This window comes from Nyctibius grandis, chromosome 1, assembly GCF_013368605.1.
Source record: "Nyctibius grandis isolate bNycGra1 chromosome 1, bNycGra1.pri, whole genome shotgun sequence".
NCBI classification, from domain to species: Eukaryota; Metazoa; Chordata; class Aves; order Nyctibiiformes; family Nyctibiidae; genus Nyctibius; species Nyctibius grandis.
The window spans coordinates 80,693,099-80,708,201 of NC_090658.1; the positions used below are offsets into that span (position 1 = coordinate 80,693,099).

The 15,103-nt window shown below is 42.1% G+C and overlaps 1 protein-coding gene across 7 annotated transcripts in view; it reads left to right on the forward strand.

The window, feature by feature from the left end:
* The first annotated feature begins 650 nt into the window (after positions 1–650).
* ATG5 (autophagy related 5) overlaps positions 651–15,103 on the forward strand; it is an 83,803-nt gene continuing 69,350 nt past the window's right edge. For 3 of the 7 annotated variants that reach the window (XM_068402005.1, XM_068402053.1, XM_068402043.1), the window contains exons 1-3: positions 661–738; positions 1,604–1,775; positions 9,721–9,848. In XM_068402005.1, the coding sequence (XP_068258106.1) occupies positions 1,668–1,775; positions 9,721–9,848 (236 nt within the window). In that variant the 5' untranslated portion in view covers positions 661–738; positions 1,604–1,667. Of the gene's footprint in view, positions 739–796; positions 1,293–1,603; positions 1,776–3,048; positions 3,072–9,720; positions 9,849–15,103 lie in introns of those variants that run through there. The other 4 variants (XM_068402013.1, XM_068402032.1, XM_068402021.1 and 1 more) reach the window with 4 other exon arrangements.

Genomic DNA, 15,103 nt, shown 5'->3' on the forward strand with positions numbered 1-15,103 from the left:
GGATAAAAACTGATGCAGAACGATGCTGGGGTATGTAAGAGATGACCCTGGAGGCAGCACATACTTCTCACCCTCCTGTGATCATGGTATAAAATCACGGTGTATAAAACTTACTACATAAAGAACAGGAAAAGAGAACAATCGGGTAAGAGAGCACAGAAAGCTTAAGTGGCTAGATTGCGGTCAAAACCCTCAGAAGAGCATTTAGACCCGTGACCGCCCAAAGCTTCCAGAATTGAAGCCTCCCCGGCGTCTGAGCGCTGGCAGAAGCGCGGCCTAACGGCTGAGCGACTCCGCTGACGCCTCAGGAGCGGGCCCGGGCCCAGGCCCAGGCCCGGTCACACCTGCAGCCCAGCGACCCCTCGCCTCCGGCCCTGCCGCCGCTGCTGCTCCAACAGAGCCCTCGGGGAACGTCACCAGCCGCCTCCTCGCTGCGGGGCGGCTGCGGGACCGACTCCTTCCCGCCCACAGACCTCAAACCCACCACGCCCCCGCCGCGGGCCACGCCCCCGCCGGCCGGTGTCCGCTCCGCTTTCGGCTTCCGGCGCCGTCCAGGGCCGGAGCGGGGAGGGGGGGCGCCGGAGCTTGCCCGGCGGGAGGCGGGCGGAAGCCGCGTGGCGGACAGCGCGTGCGCCTGGGGGCGGGGCGAGGCCACGGCGGGGGCGGGGCCGCGCTGTAGTTCCTGCCTGGCGCGCCCCACCCTCCGTGCGCGGGCAGGTCGCGCGGGTCGCGACTGAGGTAACGGCTGTCCCCCGCCCCGTCGGCTGGGCTGCCCGGGGCGGGCCCGACCCGACCTCCCTTCGCGGGACGCCGCTCGCCCCCGGCGGGTTGGGGCCAGGGCGGGGCGGGTCAGGGCAGGGCAGAGCAGAGCCGCTGCGGCCCGCCCCCCGGCCTTGCCGTTGCTCGGGGAGAGCACGCCGGGGGCCACCGCCGTGCGGCGGTGCGCCGCCGATTCATCTCGGGCGGCCGCCGGGGAGGGAGGGAAACAGGCAGACCCCGCGGGGCCTGGCTGGGCCGCTGCTGCAGGCGCGCAGGGCGGCCGCCGCCCCGAGCCTGCTGGTGGGCGTCAGGCCAGCGGGGCTGGCGGGGCGCCCCGAGCCTCAGCGCGGCGGTGGGCGATGCTGGGGCCCGTCCTCGGGCCTCCGTGACCCCCCCCCCCTCCTCGGGCCGGCCCGCGGCCCTGTCGGCGAGAGACCTGCTCGCTTCGTCGTCCCCGCTGCTGCCCGTCCTGCTGCTCGTCTGCGGACACCGGCTCTGCTGGGTGCCCCTGGGTCCGGGGCCGCTCGCCCGCGGTAAAGCCGGGGCCTCGCGAGGATGTGGGAGCAGCGGGACGACTACAGGGCGGTAACGGGAAAGGTCCCTTTTCCTCTGCGGTTGGGGCGTGATGCAGGCTTGGAAAATGCTCATTTACTCGTTATCCACCGTGTTTTTGTAGTTGGGAAAGTGTTAACTTGGAGGCTTTAACTCATCCCGTTCCTTGTTCAAACTGATGCATTTAATGTCTCGGTGACAGTGTCGATCATGCTTGCAGGAGCTTAGGGGAGAACCTTTAACAAGGTGTATTTTATTTGCTGTCGTGTTGAGTTGTTTCTTTTCGGGGGAGTGGGGTTACAGTTCTAGCTGAAGAAACAAGCTGATCTACATGTGCTTCACTATCCATTGGAAGAATGACAGATGACAAAGATGTACTTCGAGATGTGTGGTTTGGACGAATACCAACCTGTTTCACCCTTTATCAGGATGAGATAACTGAAAGGGAAGCTGAACCTTACTATGTGAGTATAATGAAGGTAGTCACAGATAGTCCAATGCCATAGTTATGATAGTTTCCTTCATTGTCATAATGTGTGCTGCTACATGTTGTGGAAAAAAACAACCCTTTTTTCTTATTCCTGGTACTTTCTGAAAGTAAACTGTATGACCACGCTGTGTGATTCATCTCTCTTCACAGCAGGTTCAAAACTTTAAGCTTATTTCAGCAGTGAGATAAACTTATCACAGATAATTAAGATCTTAAAAAAATTACGAAAAAGTCAGTAAGTAGGTAAAAGGAGGAGACTTTACATGTACTCATGGTGAGTTTGTGTGGTCTTAGATAATGACCAGAAGAAGGAAGAGAACTTTTGTGTTAGCTTGCTACAGAAATAACTTCAGTCAGAGCTTTATACAGTCTTAAACACTCAGATCAGTTTATGCCACCCGTGTGGCATAAACTTGTAATGAACACTGGCTCTGGTGTTTCTGCTCATGGAGTTTTTCTGCTCGTTTTCTTGAAATGTTAGCAGCCAAGAGATATCTAGCTCAGATGTAGGAAAAGCAGCTATAATGTCTTAACAGTACAGTGCCTGAACTGGATTGTTAGCTGATGATAAAAATGAGGGTGATGGATATATTTGAGTTGTAAATTGGAAGTGCCATCTGTAATAATGTGCTGTTTGTTTATAGCGTGCTCAGCAGTTTTCATCCTTTCAGCACCTAATAGACATTTGATTGATAGAGAATGTTAGTTGATTCAGCGAAACTTAAATTTGAAATGTAACAAGTGTGTGGGAGGAAAATCTTGTACTATGAGTTTTTACATGATTCTGAATCCTTAAATCTTGTTGTATCCCGTTCTACTCTTTTTGCAAATATTACTGGATAGAAATACTTTTTTTTGTTCTGTGTTTAATAGCATCCCTGTGTCATCAGTTTATGATTTACGTGTGTGTTCAGTGGGTTTTTGAAACCTAACAAAGCATTAATGCTTTTCGTTCAGTGGTGATAGTGCTCATCTTTCTGTGCTTTAGTTTCGCCGCTGGTAAAACAGGAGCACTTGTCCTGCATGTGGTTGACCTATTGCCAAATGCATTTGAGCTATCTAGAAGTCTCAGACTTTAAATGTTATATATTTTTTTATATATGTGATTAAAATATATATGTATATATTGTATAAGTGTTACATGAAAGGTATGAGTTTAAGTATAGAGACATGTAGTTTTGATCTGTTTAACATCGGCATGAAAACCCTGAAACCATGTTATTTTTGTAGTGTGGCCAACTTTCTAAGCCAAGGAGATAGTTTTAAGCAGGTAGGTTTTCTTTTATTTACTCTGCTTAAAGTGTACATAAAAATTCTCAAGACTAAATTCTCTATTTCTGCAAAATCTAGTTATTCATAGATCACAATGCTAAAATTTTAGCTTCTTCCTTTTTCAGGTTGTGTTTGAGCTGATAATATAGCTCTGCTTCTTGAAGGGACCCAGGATTTATAATAGTAAAAGGTAGAATAGCAATCAAGGTTTTAAATCATGGTTTCAGAGTGCATCTACATTAATATTTTTGTTCAGATCTGGAGTGCATTTTTGAAGCAAGTCTTCATCCTTTCCACTTACTGTGCCCAGGTTTGCATCATACAGCAGTCTTAGAGCCCACAAGCTGAATCATTTTCACATGAAGCTGAAGCAGAAGCACTTCAGCTGCTAATGGACATGTAGTGTATGGGATCAAACTGGAGCTAAATAGAAGTAAAAACCATCAAAACTGCCAAAACTGAAGTAAAAAATGTATATGTAGTGAACACTTCCAGCCTTTGACACCAAATGTTCAGCTTTACACGTCTCTTCTTATCACACCTCCGTACTTGTTAATATAGATATAACCTCTGTATTCCCGACTGCCTTCCCTAAATGGGAAGGCTGCATGGGAAGGAAATACTGGCATTGTTATGTTAAGAGGGGAAGAAAGCTTCTGCTCTGAGGAACTTGCTTTATGAAGCTGGAGGAAGACATCGACCTGGAGGGTGAGGGGTTAGAAAAACAATCCAGAATCTGTGTGATGGATTTCAGTTTGCTGTGAGTGCTGTGGCAGGAGACCCTTGTCTGTTAGATGTATTAGCACAGCACAGGAGTGATGCGTGTGTGTATCACATTATGGCACTGCATAGGGGTAGCAGAGCTAATTTAAAATGAGCTTGTCTGTCGTTTTGGAAAGAGGAGTGACATCAAGACTAAGCAGCTCAGGTGAAGCACTGTCCTGTTTCTTCCTGTAGTCAAGTCAGGTGGGTCTCCGCAGAGTTACACTGGAAATGGTGTACACATCTTATACATCATTCTTAGAATGATACTCTGCCCAAGGGACTAGCCTCTGCTGAGCCACTCTTCAAGCTTCCTCAGTGTCAGAAGCGTTGTTCTGTTCTGTCCATAATAGTGAGCAACATGAAGCCATTACAGATTAGGATGCTTTGTTTCTTCATCCTGGATGCATTGGTGATCAAATCAGTTCAGTTGTTGTTAAATCTGGAATATTTTCTGTTTTATAATGTTTTGCATGTAAAATGGCGTTTTGTTCTGCAACAAAACCCATGGACGTAGCGGGAGAGGTACTGTTTTTACACAAAGATATATTGCAAGCATTTAACTTGGGCATTAGGAATTTCTTGCATTTCATTTAACCTCTATGGAAAGCATTTCTGGTTATTACAATTAAATACAATAAACAATATGCAAAAGGAAGTTGTTGCAGTTTGTGTAATTTTGGAGGTAGCATGTTCTAACCTAGTAGGATTAATTCTGCCTACATATATTTGGAGATTTTTGTTTCCTTAATTTAATGAGGACAACTCTTAATCTTATTAGTTTACTTTTTTCCCCTGATGGTTTTGTATAGCTATATTGGTTTAAGCTGTGCATATATGAATTGTGTGCATGTTTTTCACAATTTCTTTCAAAGCTAAGATTAGAAATCCTACCAAAAGCAATTAATTGTTTTTGTGTCTCGTTTTTAATCAAGAGCATGTAATCCTTGATTTTTAAAAGGATTAGGTAATTATATTGGGTATGGCCATTGACTTATGAATTAAGATATGAATTCTAAGGTTTTTTTAACTTTCTCATATGGTAATTTTGTAATTGTTAACACTGAGTGATTTGTTTATTTGGTCTTTATTACTGTTGCAATGGTCAGTCTGATCACAACAGGTCATGAACATCTACTTGGCTTTATACCATGTACTCTGAGTGGTTTGGGGAGTCCATGCCAGTTGCTTCTTCCTACCAAGTGGGAGAAGACTTACACAACTGGTTGCTGGAGGGAAAGGCACCCAGCCTCACTTAACATTTCAGGAATCCTTACTCAGTCTTGACGCTTACAAGCAATTCACCCACTGACTGCTTTAGACTTCTCTTGAATCTTCATCTGAGTCTCTCCTTTTCTAGGGGACAAGACAGATGTAGGCTTTCAGAGCCACAAAGCTCAACTGGAAGGTGGGGTTTTCATTCAGGTTTCTTTGTTACGCAGCACAGTGAGTGGCAAGCATTATATTTGCCATTGATCAGTGGGCAGCATGGCAGAGTCAGTTGCCAGACAACTTGAATCAAAACTGGGATTCTCCTCTGTTTATTTCTGTGTTACATCATGTACTTTGCTATTAGTTATTTTCTCTTGTACACTATTGAAATTCATAACTGTTGAATCTGTGTTAAATATGTACTCAGTCTATTCATTAAAAACATTGATACTACCTTGTCTGCATATTTGCCCATGCAGTACTGTAGGTCATTTAATTTATGATGGACATTCTGTCTTTTAGCATATTATGTAGTGATTTATCAGTCCTACATTCAGGTTGCAGTTGTTACATTGCTATATTAGTTAGATGTGTTTGATTTTTCATAGTGTTGTTCTAACCTTTAGCACAGAGTCTGCTGATACAAGGTTATTTGTTTAAAAAAAAAAAAAAAAAAGGCAATTGAGCAAATCTGGCCTAGTGGAATGAGTTTAACTTGGATTAGTGTGTCTCTCTTATCTCTGAATCACAGCCATTCATTCCCAGCATCTAGAAATAGGGTAACCAAAGGGTGAAAGGGTATAGCCTCAGTGGCCTGCATGGACTGGTTTAGGAGTCAGTAGCAAAAGTGTTTGTGGGAGAGGTGTCGTTCTGGTGAACACGGCTTTGCCTAAAAGGAAGGCTGCTTGCCACATGGCTAAAGTATTGGGAGAAGCTTGTGAGTGTCTAATAGTCTAGAAGGTGAACTGCTATGTCGAATTCTGGTTTTCATATAGAGGCCTCTGTAAAACAATTAACATGATTCTGCTGTCAGAGATATTAACTAAAGCCCAGCATATCATAGAATAGTTTTGGTTGGAAGGGACCTTTAAAGATCTTCTAGTCCAATCCTTGTATAGTTAAATATATTAAGGTTTTTTTTAATATATATATTTTTTTAGTACCTTTCCTCTGGAAATACTCAATAACAGCGTTTTAAAAATATAGGATTTTGGAGTAAAAATGTTTTGCGTCAACTGGCGTCTTTTACTGAGTGTAGACAACTAGTGGAGAAGGGATATTAAAAGGGGTAACAAAATGAAAATGTCTTTAAACTATATTTTTAAAGGTCTCACTTAACAGATTAATTATCCTAGAGATTTACAAGTATACTAAAAGCTGGAAAAGTGATAGAATTGGATCCTTTCACGTCACCTGTGGAAGGGGAAGAGTGTAGCAAGGTAGAATCACAGAATCAACCAGGTTGGAAGAGACCTCTGGGATCATCGAGTCCAACCGTTGCCCTGACACCACCAGGTCAACTAGACCATGGCACTAAGTGCCATGTCCAGTCTTTTCTTAAACACATCCAGAGATGGTGACTCCACCACCTCCCTGGGCAGCCCGTTCCAATGTCTAATAACCCCTTCTGAAAAGAAATTCTTCCTGATGTCCAACCTGAACCTCCCCTGGCGAAGCTTGAGGCTGTGTCCTCTTGTCCTATCACTAGTTGCCTGGGAGAAGAGGCCGACTCCCACTTCACTACAACCTCCCTTCAGGTAGTTGTAGACTGCAATAAGGTCACCTCTGAGCCTCCTCTTCTCCAGGCTAAACAACCCCAGCTCCCTCAGCCGTTCCTCGTAGGTCAGACCCTCCAGACCCTTCACCAGCTTGGTCGCCCTCCTCTGGACTCGCTCCAACACCTCAACATCTTTCTTGAAGTGCAGGGCCCAGAACTGGACACAGTATTCAAGGTGCGGCCTCACCAGTGCTGAGTACAGAGGGACAATAACTGCCCTAGACCGGCTGGCTACACTATTCCTAATAGAGGCCAGGATGCCATTGGCCTTCTTGGCCACCTGGGCACACTGCTGGCTCATGTTTAGCCGGCTGTCGATCAGCACCCCCAGGTCTCTTTCCACCGGGCCGCTTTCTAACCACTCTTCCCCCAGCCTGTAGCGCTGCATGGGGTTGTTGTGGTCAAAGTGTAAGACCCGGCACTTGTTTTTGTTGAACCTCATGCCATTGGTCTCGGCCCATCTATCTAACCTGTCCAAATCCCTCTGAAGGGCCTTCCTACCCTCCAGCAGATCGACACTGCCACCCAGCTTGGTGTCATCTGCAAATTTGCTGAGGGTGCACTCAATCCCTACGTCTAGATCATCTATAAAGATATTGAACTGCGGGAAGACCAAAAGAAGAGTTCAGTAGGTGCTGCTGATGCTCAGCATCTCTGAAAAACAGGCAGTCCCTGTTAACCTAATTAACTGTTGGATTTTGTACTCCAAAGAGGCCCATTGGGAATGCTGGCCACGTTTTGTTAAACTCAGTTAAATGCTGTTTGGTTATTGTCTGTGGTCCCTAATTGTGTTGAAATAGAAACTGTGTTGTTCTTCCACACTACAAACTAAAGTAAAATATTTTACAGAAGTTAGTTATGCAGTTTAAAGGGTTATGTCAAACACTGTTGCAGGTTACGTCAAACACTGTTGCAATCAATAATGCTTTAGTATATTTATCAATTCCTGCTTGGCTGTGCCACATGCAGCATGCGAAAATTGGCTTTTGTAGCAGTGCAAATGGGTCTCTTATCAGAGTATATCAGCATTAATTTAACTGCAAATATCACACAGAAATAATATGGAATTATTACCAAAAATACTTGGGTTTGATTGAAAGAGCCTGGACTATATTGTCTCAAGAACAATCAGTGTAGATATGCGGAATTAGGTTAATAAAGGAAAAGACTATATTGTCATTCAAGTCATTGGCATACCAAACAATTCTCATTTGAGTGTGTACATGACTTCATTGAATTTATTAAGATTGTTCACCTTTTAAAATTGAAGGCTGTGTTTAATTACCTTGCTGAATTAGACTCTATGACAGCAGGTAGAAACAATATGATGATGGTAATAAAAGCAACAGATGGAAAAAGAAAGCCATGTGGTACATAAAAGATCAAGTGTTAACTGACTTGATGACTGTGGTAGTGGTGAGTCTTGATCTTTTGCAGCTTTATATAATTCTAAGATTTAGTTGTTTCACAGGTGTATGCAGATTAGTAACCTAATGCAGCATTATCTGAAAGACAAATCAATTCTCTTTCATAAGAACTTGCTCTTGATTTGCTCTCCATACTTCTTCCTTGTAAATCTGATATTTATAAGTAAATTCTAGTATCACGGCCAAAATATTATCTAATTTATATATCAAAGTGTGGTCTAATTGTTGGAGAGATTCTGGAAGAATGTTGCAGCAGAGATCAAGTTTTCTGTCAGGCAGAATATATCCTTACATAGTTTGAGATGTCTGTACCATAGACATACACTTAAGGCTTTGCATTATCCATATACTATAAAGAAAATACATTAAGAAACCACAATGGTTATGAGGAAGACTGGAAAACAAATGTTTCTCTTTCTCTAAATATGCAAAATATAATTTATTTCTATTTATTCCTTAGACTCATCTATTTTATTAATAATTAGGAAATGAAAATAACTTTGCAGGATGAATAAAATTAATTTAAAATGTCTGCTCCAAACCTAGTGTTACTTTACAAGGAAGTTAATCTTTTCTCATTTGGATACTGAAAGGCATTGTTCATTAAAGCTTACGGGCTGATTCATCTTAAATAAATGTGTTGTACAGTCGTCAGTCAGTACACTGATGCAGTCTGCTTAACCACTTTTACTAGCAATGAGATTTAAAAAAAAAAAAAAGGGGGTGGGCCGTGCAAATAAAAATAACATGTCATTCTGTTTTGGATAGTGCATAACATTACACTTGAGAAAAAAAGATAGTATACCAGAAAGCTGTAAGGTGTCTTGTTTCAACTGATAAAATATTGACAATTTCTTTCTGATTTTAGTAGCTGGGCAAAGGTAAAATAGTGGAAGAATCATAATAGGCTTGACTAACACGTTGAATTGGCAAACCCAGCGCAAAGAAAATGGAAGTTGCCATCTATTGAAAATACAAAACACACTTGGAAACCAAACCCTTAAGCAGCTAGTTTTCTTTTTTTTTTTTTTTAATTTTGTGGAAATTTCCATTTTGAAATAATAGGTGATACAGAGTTGCTCATAAGAAGTTAGATCGCGTTCCTATCTGTTCATGTGAAAAAGATTAAAAACTTCATTCTTTGGCCTGATTAAATACAGAATAGCAACAATTAAATTCCACTCTTCTGTCTCCCACCACATCGAAAGAATCAAGAACTTATGTTTTTACTATTTTTGTTTGTATTTGTGGATATTGGATACTGCTATTCTGCATCTTCTGAGTACATAATTTTATAGCCTTTCATTGACCATTAATAAGTAAACTGTCTAAAAGACATCTTACCTTAAAGAGGGGAAAAAAAGAATGCTGACTGAATTTTGGTTATGAAAATGCATACTTGTTACAGATTTTTATTAATTTAGTGAATTTTATGTATACTTAAAGCTTCTGTAATTTTTTCCTTTCAGTTGCTTTTGCCAAGGATAAGCTACTTGACACTGGTAACAGACAAAGTGAAGAAACACTTTCAGAAAGTTATGAGACAAGAGGAAGTTAGTGAAATATGGTTTGAATATGAAGGTACACCACTGAAATGGTGAGTTTATTTAACTTTGTACCTTTACTCAATTTATCATGTAAAGAGTTATCAAGTTCAGCACAGTGTTAGTACTTTTCCTAAACTAATCACTCCATTGGGTTTCTAAGACTGCAAAAGAGGAGGAGGGTAAGAAAAGTGTGTTGTTTGGGAAAAACAGAAGAAGGTTTAATGCTGAATGTATTTTAGATTATTCTGCAGGTACTTACTATATGTATAAGGCAGAGGTTGTGCTGCATTTATTGTTTTTGTTCTAGTTACTGTAATACGAAACGCCTGTGTTTTTTGCTTTACTGTTTCTTGCAGTAGAATCACCAAATAAATTTCGGCTTTGTTTAGCTTCTTCTGCCTTCTTAAAAGACGCCTAATAACACAGATAGGAAGTATTCTTTCTGGAGTCTGAATGCAAATAGGATATATGCTTAAAGATGATAAAACATGTGCATAACTGTCACTTCTCACTGTGCTTGCACTGTAAAACAGATAATCCAATACTGATGCACAGGCTCCTGTTGAATTCAATTAGTTCAACTGTCTTGAACTAATTGTTGTTGATACTATGTTTGTTCTGTCATATGGTCTATTAAGTGTTGTGTTTTTTTTTTTTTCAGAGAGGTTGAGGAATCAGACTGCTATTGTTTCATTTACTTAGTTTTCATACTGTTCATCAGATTTTTTTCTTTCTGCCATAGTTTTAAAGAAAACATTTTGAGAGCTGCAATGTTTGCTAGCTCTGTATAGATAGCATCAGCTCTCCAGAAAGTATTTAGTCGTTTGAATGCTGAAGAGATTTTATATCTCTATTTCCTGTATCATAATAGGAAAGAAAACTACCAGTGACTGTTTTAGCTTTCTGAACCTGGATTGTCTTGTGATTAGCAAGCATCACATCATGGAGTCCCTCTAGACTTGGTGATGCAGTAGATCTGTTCTAGTCTTTTGTTTCTTTGAGACCAACCTAGTGTAAACCTTGAAAATATGTAAATGGAAAAGCATGAAAACTAGCTTTTTTTCATTTTTTCAAAACTGTCTGGTAAAACCAGCTTTAGACATCTATTGAAATTATCTGGAATTTAACAATAATTGATTTCTTGGAGTGCCATAGTGACCATAGTCATGATGGATACTGCCTAAATAAACAGCAAGGCACCAAGTTTGTCCCAGTGTGTTCATAATTTTAGGTAGATAATGGGAGGAAACTTTGTAAGTTTTCACTGTTTTTTACTTCAACCAAAAATAGATCTGTATTTTCTGTAAGTTTTCAAATACCATCATGTTTAAACTAGAATTTAAAAAAAAATTAAATTATAGAATATAGGTATAGAGTAAAAATATAAATTATAGTTCTAAAATTAAGTGAAGAGTTAGTAAACTGATTAAACATTGAAATGAAAATGAATAGTGTAATTATGATGTGATAATTAAGGTTCTGATCTTTCAGGAAATCTAAGCATATTTTGCCAGGAACAGCTCCACTGATTTCAGAGGAATTGCTTTTCTAAGGAAAATGCTATCTGCAAAGCATTATTTTAAGAGAATGGTAATCCCCTAAATAGGCTGAAGCTTGTTCCAGGGAAGACCCAAATACCAGAACTGAGAATTAGATTGAGCTAGTAGTTTGTAGAGAAAGAATAGCAAGCATTCATGCGTAATCCTTTTAAGTATAACTTCTGCATTCAGAATGAAATAGAACTTGCTAGTAATATTGCTTATTCTAATTACTTTCTTTGCACTGTGAGGTCATATTTCTTAGTCTTGTGCGGTTTCATACCTGATTGGGATGTAGTTCATCTCCTTTCAGCTGCAGCTCTTCTGTTTTCCAGTGAGATTTTGGAGGAAGTCTGAAACATAGTTTCAACTTGATGGTCTGCAGCACTCAGACCAAGCTCCTGAAGGAGGATGCGGCTCTCCATATCTGGAGAGTGCCTGGGGCCTCCCACTGAGGTTGTTGGGGCAGGGGAAGATGGTCTCCTTGCCTGCAAGAGGTGTGTGCTGGGGGAGGGTCTGTGTCACCAAGTTAAGGAGCTGCAGGAAAAGGTCATCAGACTGTGCAGCATCAGAGACTACAAAAGGAAATTAATCAAATTTTCTCAGAGACCCTTCAGTCACAGGAGCCTAAACTTACAACTACATTGAAGGAGATGCAGGCACAGTCTGTGATTGTTGGATTGGAAAATAGTCTTCTAAGATATGGAAGGACTGGAAGCTTGTGACTTTGGCAACAGGAGGAAGACTTCTACTCCACCTGAATTTCTGTAACTACAGGATAGGTTCAGTGCTCTGGCTGCAGGTGAGGAACTGAAAGCTCTGTCTGATGATGTATCTGAGGTGGATGAGCCTGAACTGTGCAGGGATACCAGGAGGAAGTGGCGAGTGAAATCAGAGGTCTGTATTCTGCTTGCTGTCCTTTATCAGTCTCTCCAGGACCTTGAACTCTGCCATTTCATGGTCACTACAGCCAAAGCTGTGACTGATGATCACATCCAGAACTATTTTATCTTGTTAGTGAGTAACAGCTTCAGCTGCAGATGAGTTCTGGTCTGTCCAATGCCTGTATCAAGAAATCTTGACTACCTGTGTCCCGCCAGGTTGCTTTTTCAGCAGATGTCAGACATTAATAAGAACGAGGGTCTGTGATGCAGAAACTTCAAGTTGTTTAAAGAAGACTTCATCTATTTCCTCACCTGGATTGCATGATCTGTAACAAACTCAGTGATATTGCTCTTGCTAGTCTCTCCTCTGACCCTGAACCACAAAATCTCAACCAACCTGTTGTCTGTCCCATTAAGTTTCATACATCTAAGCTGCTCCCTCACACGGAAGACAATGCTCTTCCCTCATCTCCCTTGTCTGTCTTTCCTGAGCGGCTTGCATCCATCCATCCACAACAGCATTCCAGTTGTGCAAGCTGTCTCACCCTATCTCAGGTAGCCCAGCACTGTCACAGTTATGCCACTGCATGTGGTGCTCTAGTTTCTCCTGCTTGTTTCCCAAGCTGTGTACATTTGTGTACATATGCATGTGGTAGACTGTCTTCTACCCTCTTTTATCATTTTGAGATCTCCCTTGTAGCTGTCACCTTTCACCACTTGCTTTCCACCCGTGTCCTTTAATTTCTACTTGTCTGTGGGTTGTTATTAACACCTCTGTTTATGGTCTAAAGCTCTTCTCACCAGGCTGGCCAACCTGAAGGCAAAGATACTTTTGCCCCATTTAGGTGAATTCCATCTCACTCTAGCAGTCCTTTATCCCCAAAGAGTGTCCTGTGGCTGTAAAAGCCAAGTCCTTGTTATCATAGCAGCTGCACAACCAGTTATTGACCTGCAGTTATTGAGCAGCATTTATGCCTCTCTGAGCCTTTCTCCTTCAATGGCGAAATTGTGGAGATGCCACCTTGCCCCTGGAGCTGTATAGTCACTCTTGATACACTCAAGGGTTCCCTCATGGCCCTTACAATTTGTGCACATGTAGTTGAACAGCAAGGGCTGATAATCCAAGCACAGGACAAACCTTGCCAGTCTGTCTGCAACTTCTTAACAAGCAGCAAACCTCCACAAGCGAGACTGGCAGATGGGGGAAGGCTCTATCCCCTGTAGGAGGGAGTCTCCTACCGCTATGACTGCTTCCTCTTGGTGTGAATGTGCCGTTCAGGCTGCTCTGATGCTTCCTCGGAGCTTTCAGCCCCTTGTCCACCATTGGGGCAGTAACTGCAGACGGAGGGAACCTGCCTTCTCATGCCAGAGGTTGCAAGACTCCAGTCTTCTCCATCTTGTGAGTCTCCATTCAGCACTTGAATGACTGCAGGCTTTCTTTCTGTGCAGCTGGGAGTTCAGGCTCTCATCTCTGCCAGGTCTCAGTGAAGATGCCAGCAAACTCTTTATCTTCCCTGATGTTGTGCAGCCCACTGACATCTTGCAGCTCCTTAACTTGGTGACATAGCTCCTCCACTAACATACACGTCTTCTAGGCAAGGACACTGCTGCTGCTTTCCCCAGCCCTCAGGAGAGGTCCCAAGCTCTCCTGGTAGCTTGAGACCTGGAGAGCTGCATTCTTTCTCAGCTCTGCCTGAGTGAAGGCCTCTGATGTGCAAGGCGTGGTTTCTTCAGCAGATAGTAGGGGGTGACACCCTATAGCTTGTTACCATCCTATTTGAGCACTTGCACATGGCCTTCAGCAGAGTTTCTGTCCCTTTTCTGTGGATTGTGCTCTAGCCCTGGTAGTTGCAAGGTGTCTCTCTGGTATGAACTGGATGGATGCTTGACCCTTCCTAATCAGGAATCAGTATAAGCCAAAAAAAGCTTGTTTGATCAGGCATAGGTGACGTATTGTTTGAAAATGCTAGAGTTTGCTTAAGACCTCTAAAAAAAATTTATTTCTTACTGAATACTAAAGGAAAAGCTGAAACTATTTTCCGATGCAGCCAAAATTTCCCTCAATGAGACATTTGTTCATAGAAATACCTAAACACCAGATTTTGGCCACTTGATGCGCTTAGTACCCCAAACAGTTCTGGAGTACAGGATTTTTTTGTCCTGGATTTAACAGTTCATGTGACAAGTCTTACTGAATTATTGCAGTCAATTATTCTGGTCTGAAAACAACCTACCAACTCATGGTGTCACTTTCTGTCCTGGGTTCAGAAGGAAGTTGTTAGAAAAGTAGTAATTAATTTTCCTTCCTGTCCATCTGTCACTTTCAAAAGGATTTTAAGTACTTCATGTGGTGTTTTCCAGGACTTCTCTTGCACTCTGAATCCACCTTCTGTATAATAAAAGCAGTAATAAATTTACAATGGCTGGAAGTCAAGGTGCTGTTACACTTTTATAGATTGAAGACTTTCCAGAACCCATCATTATTTTAGTAACTTGTAAAAAAGGATTTGTGGTCTCTTAGACATTTTCTCTTTGATATTTTTCTCATTATTTCCTTTGAGAAAGTTCTGCACAGTCTGGCTGTCCTTGGCTTCCTCTCTAGTTAAGACCAGTTTGATTTCAACAATTGAATAATATTTTTTCAAAATGATACATTTCTGGGCTGGATGTTTCCCTTAGCTGTTGTTCTGCTTGTTTTCTCTGTTCTTTTGGGGGGGGCAAATCTTTAAAGGCTCTCTTGTTGTTTGGGTTTTTTTTGTTTTTTAATTTTCCTGGTTACTGTAGGTGCTAGAGAGCAATTACCTATTTCTTTAATTGCAATGCCTGTGTTTCAAATAGAAGTTCAGAAACAGCATTGCAGCAGTACCACTGGAAGCAAGATAT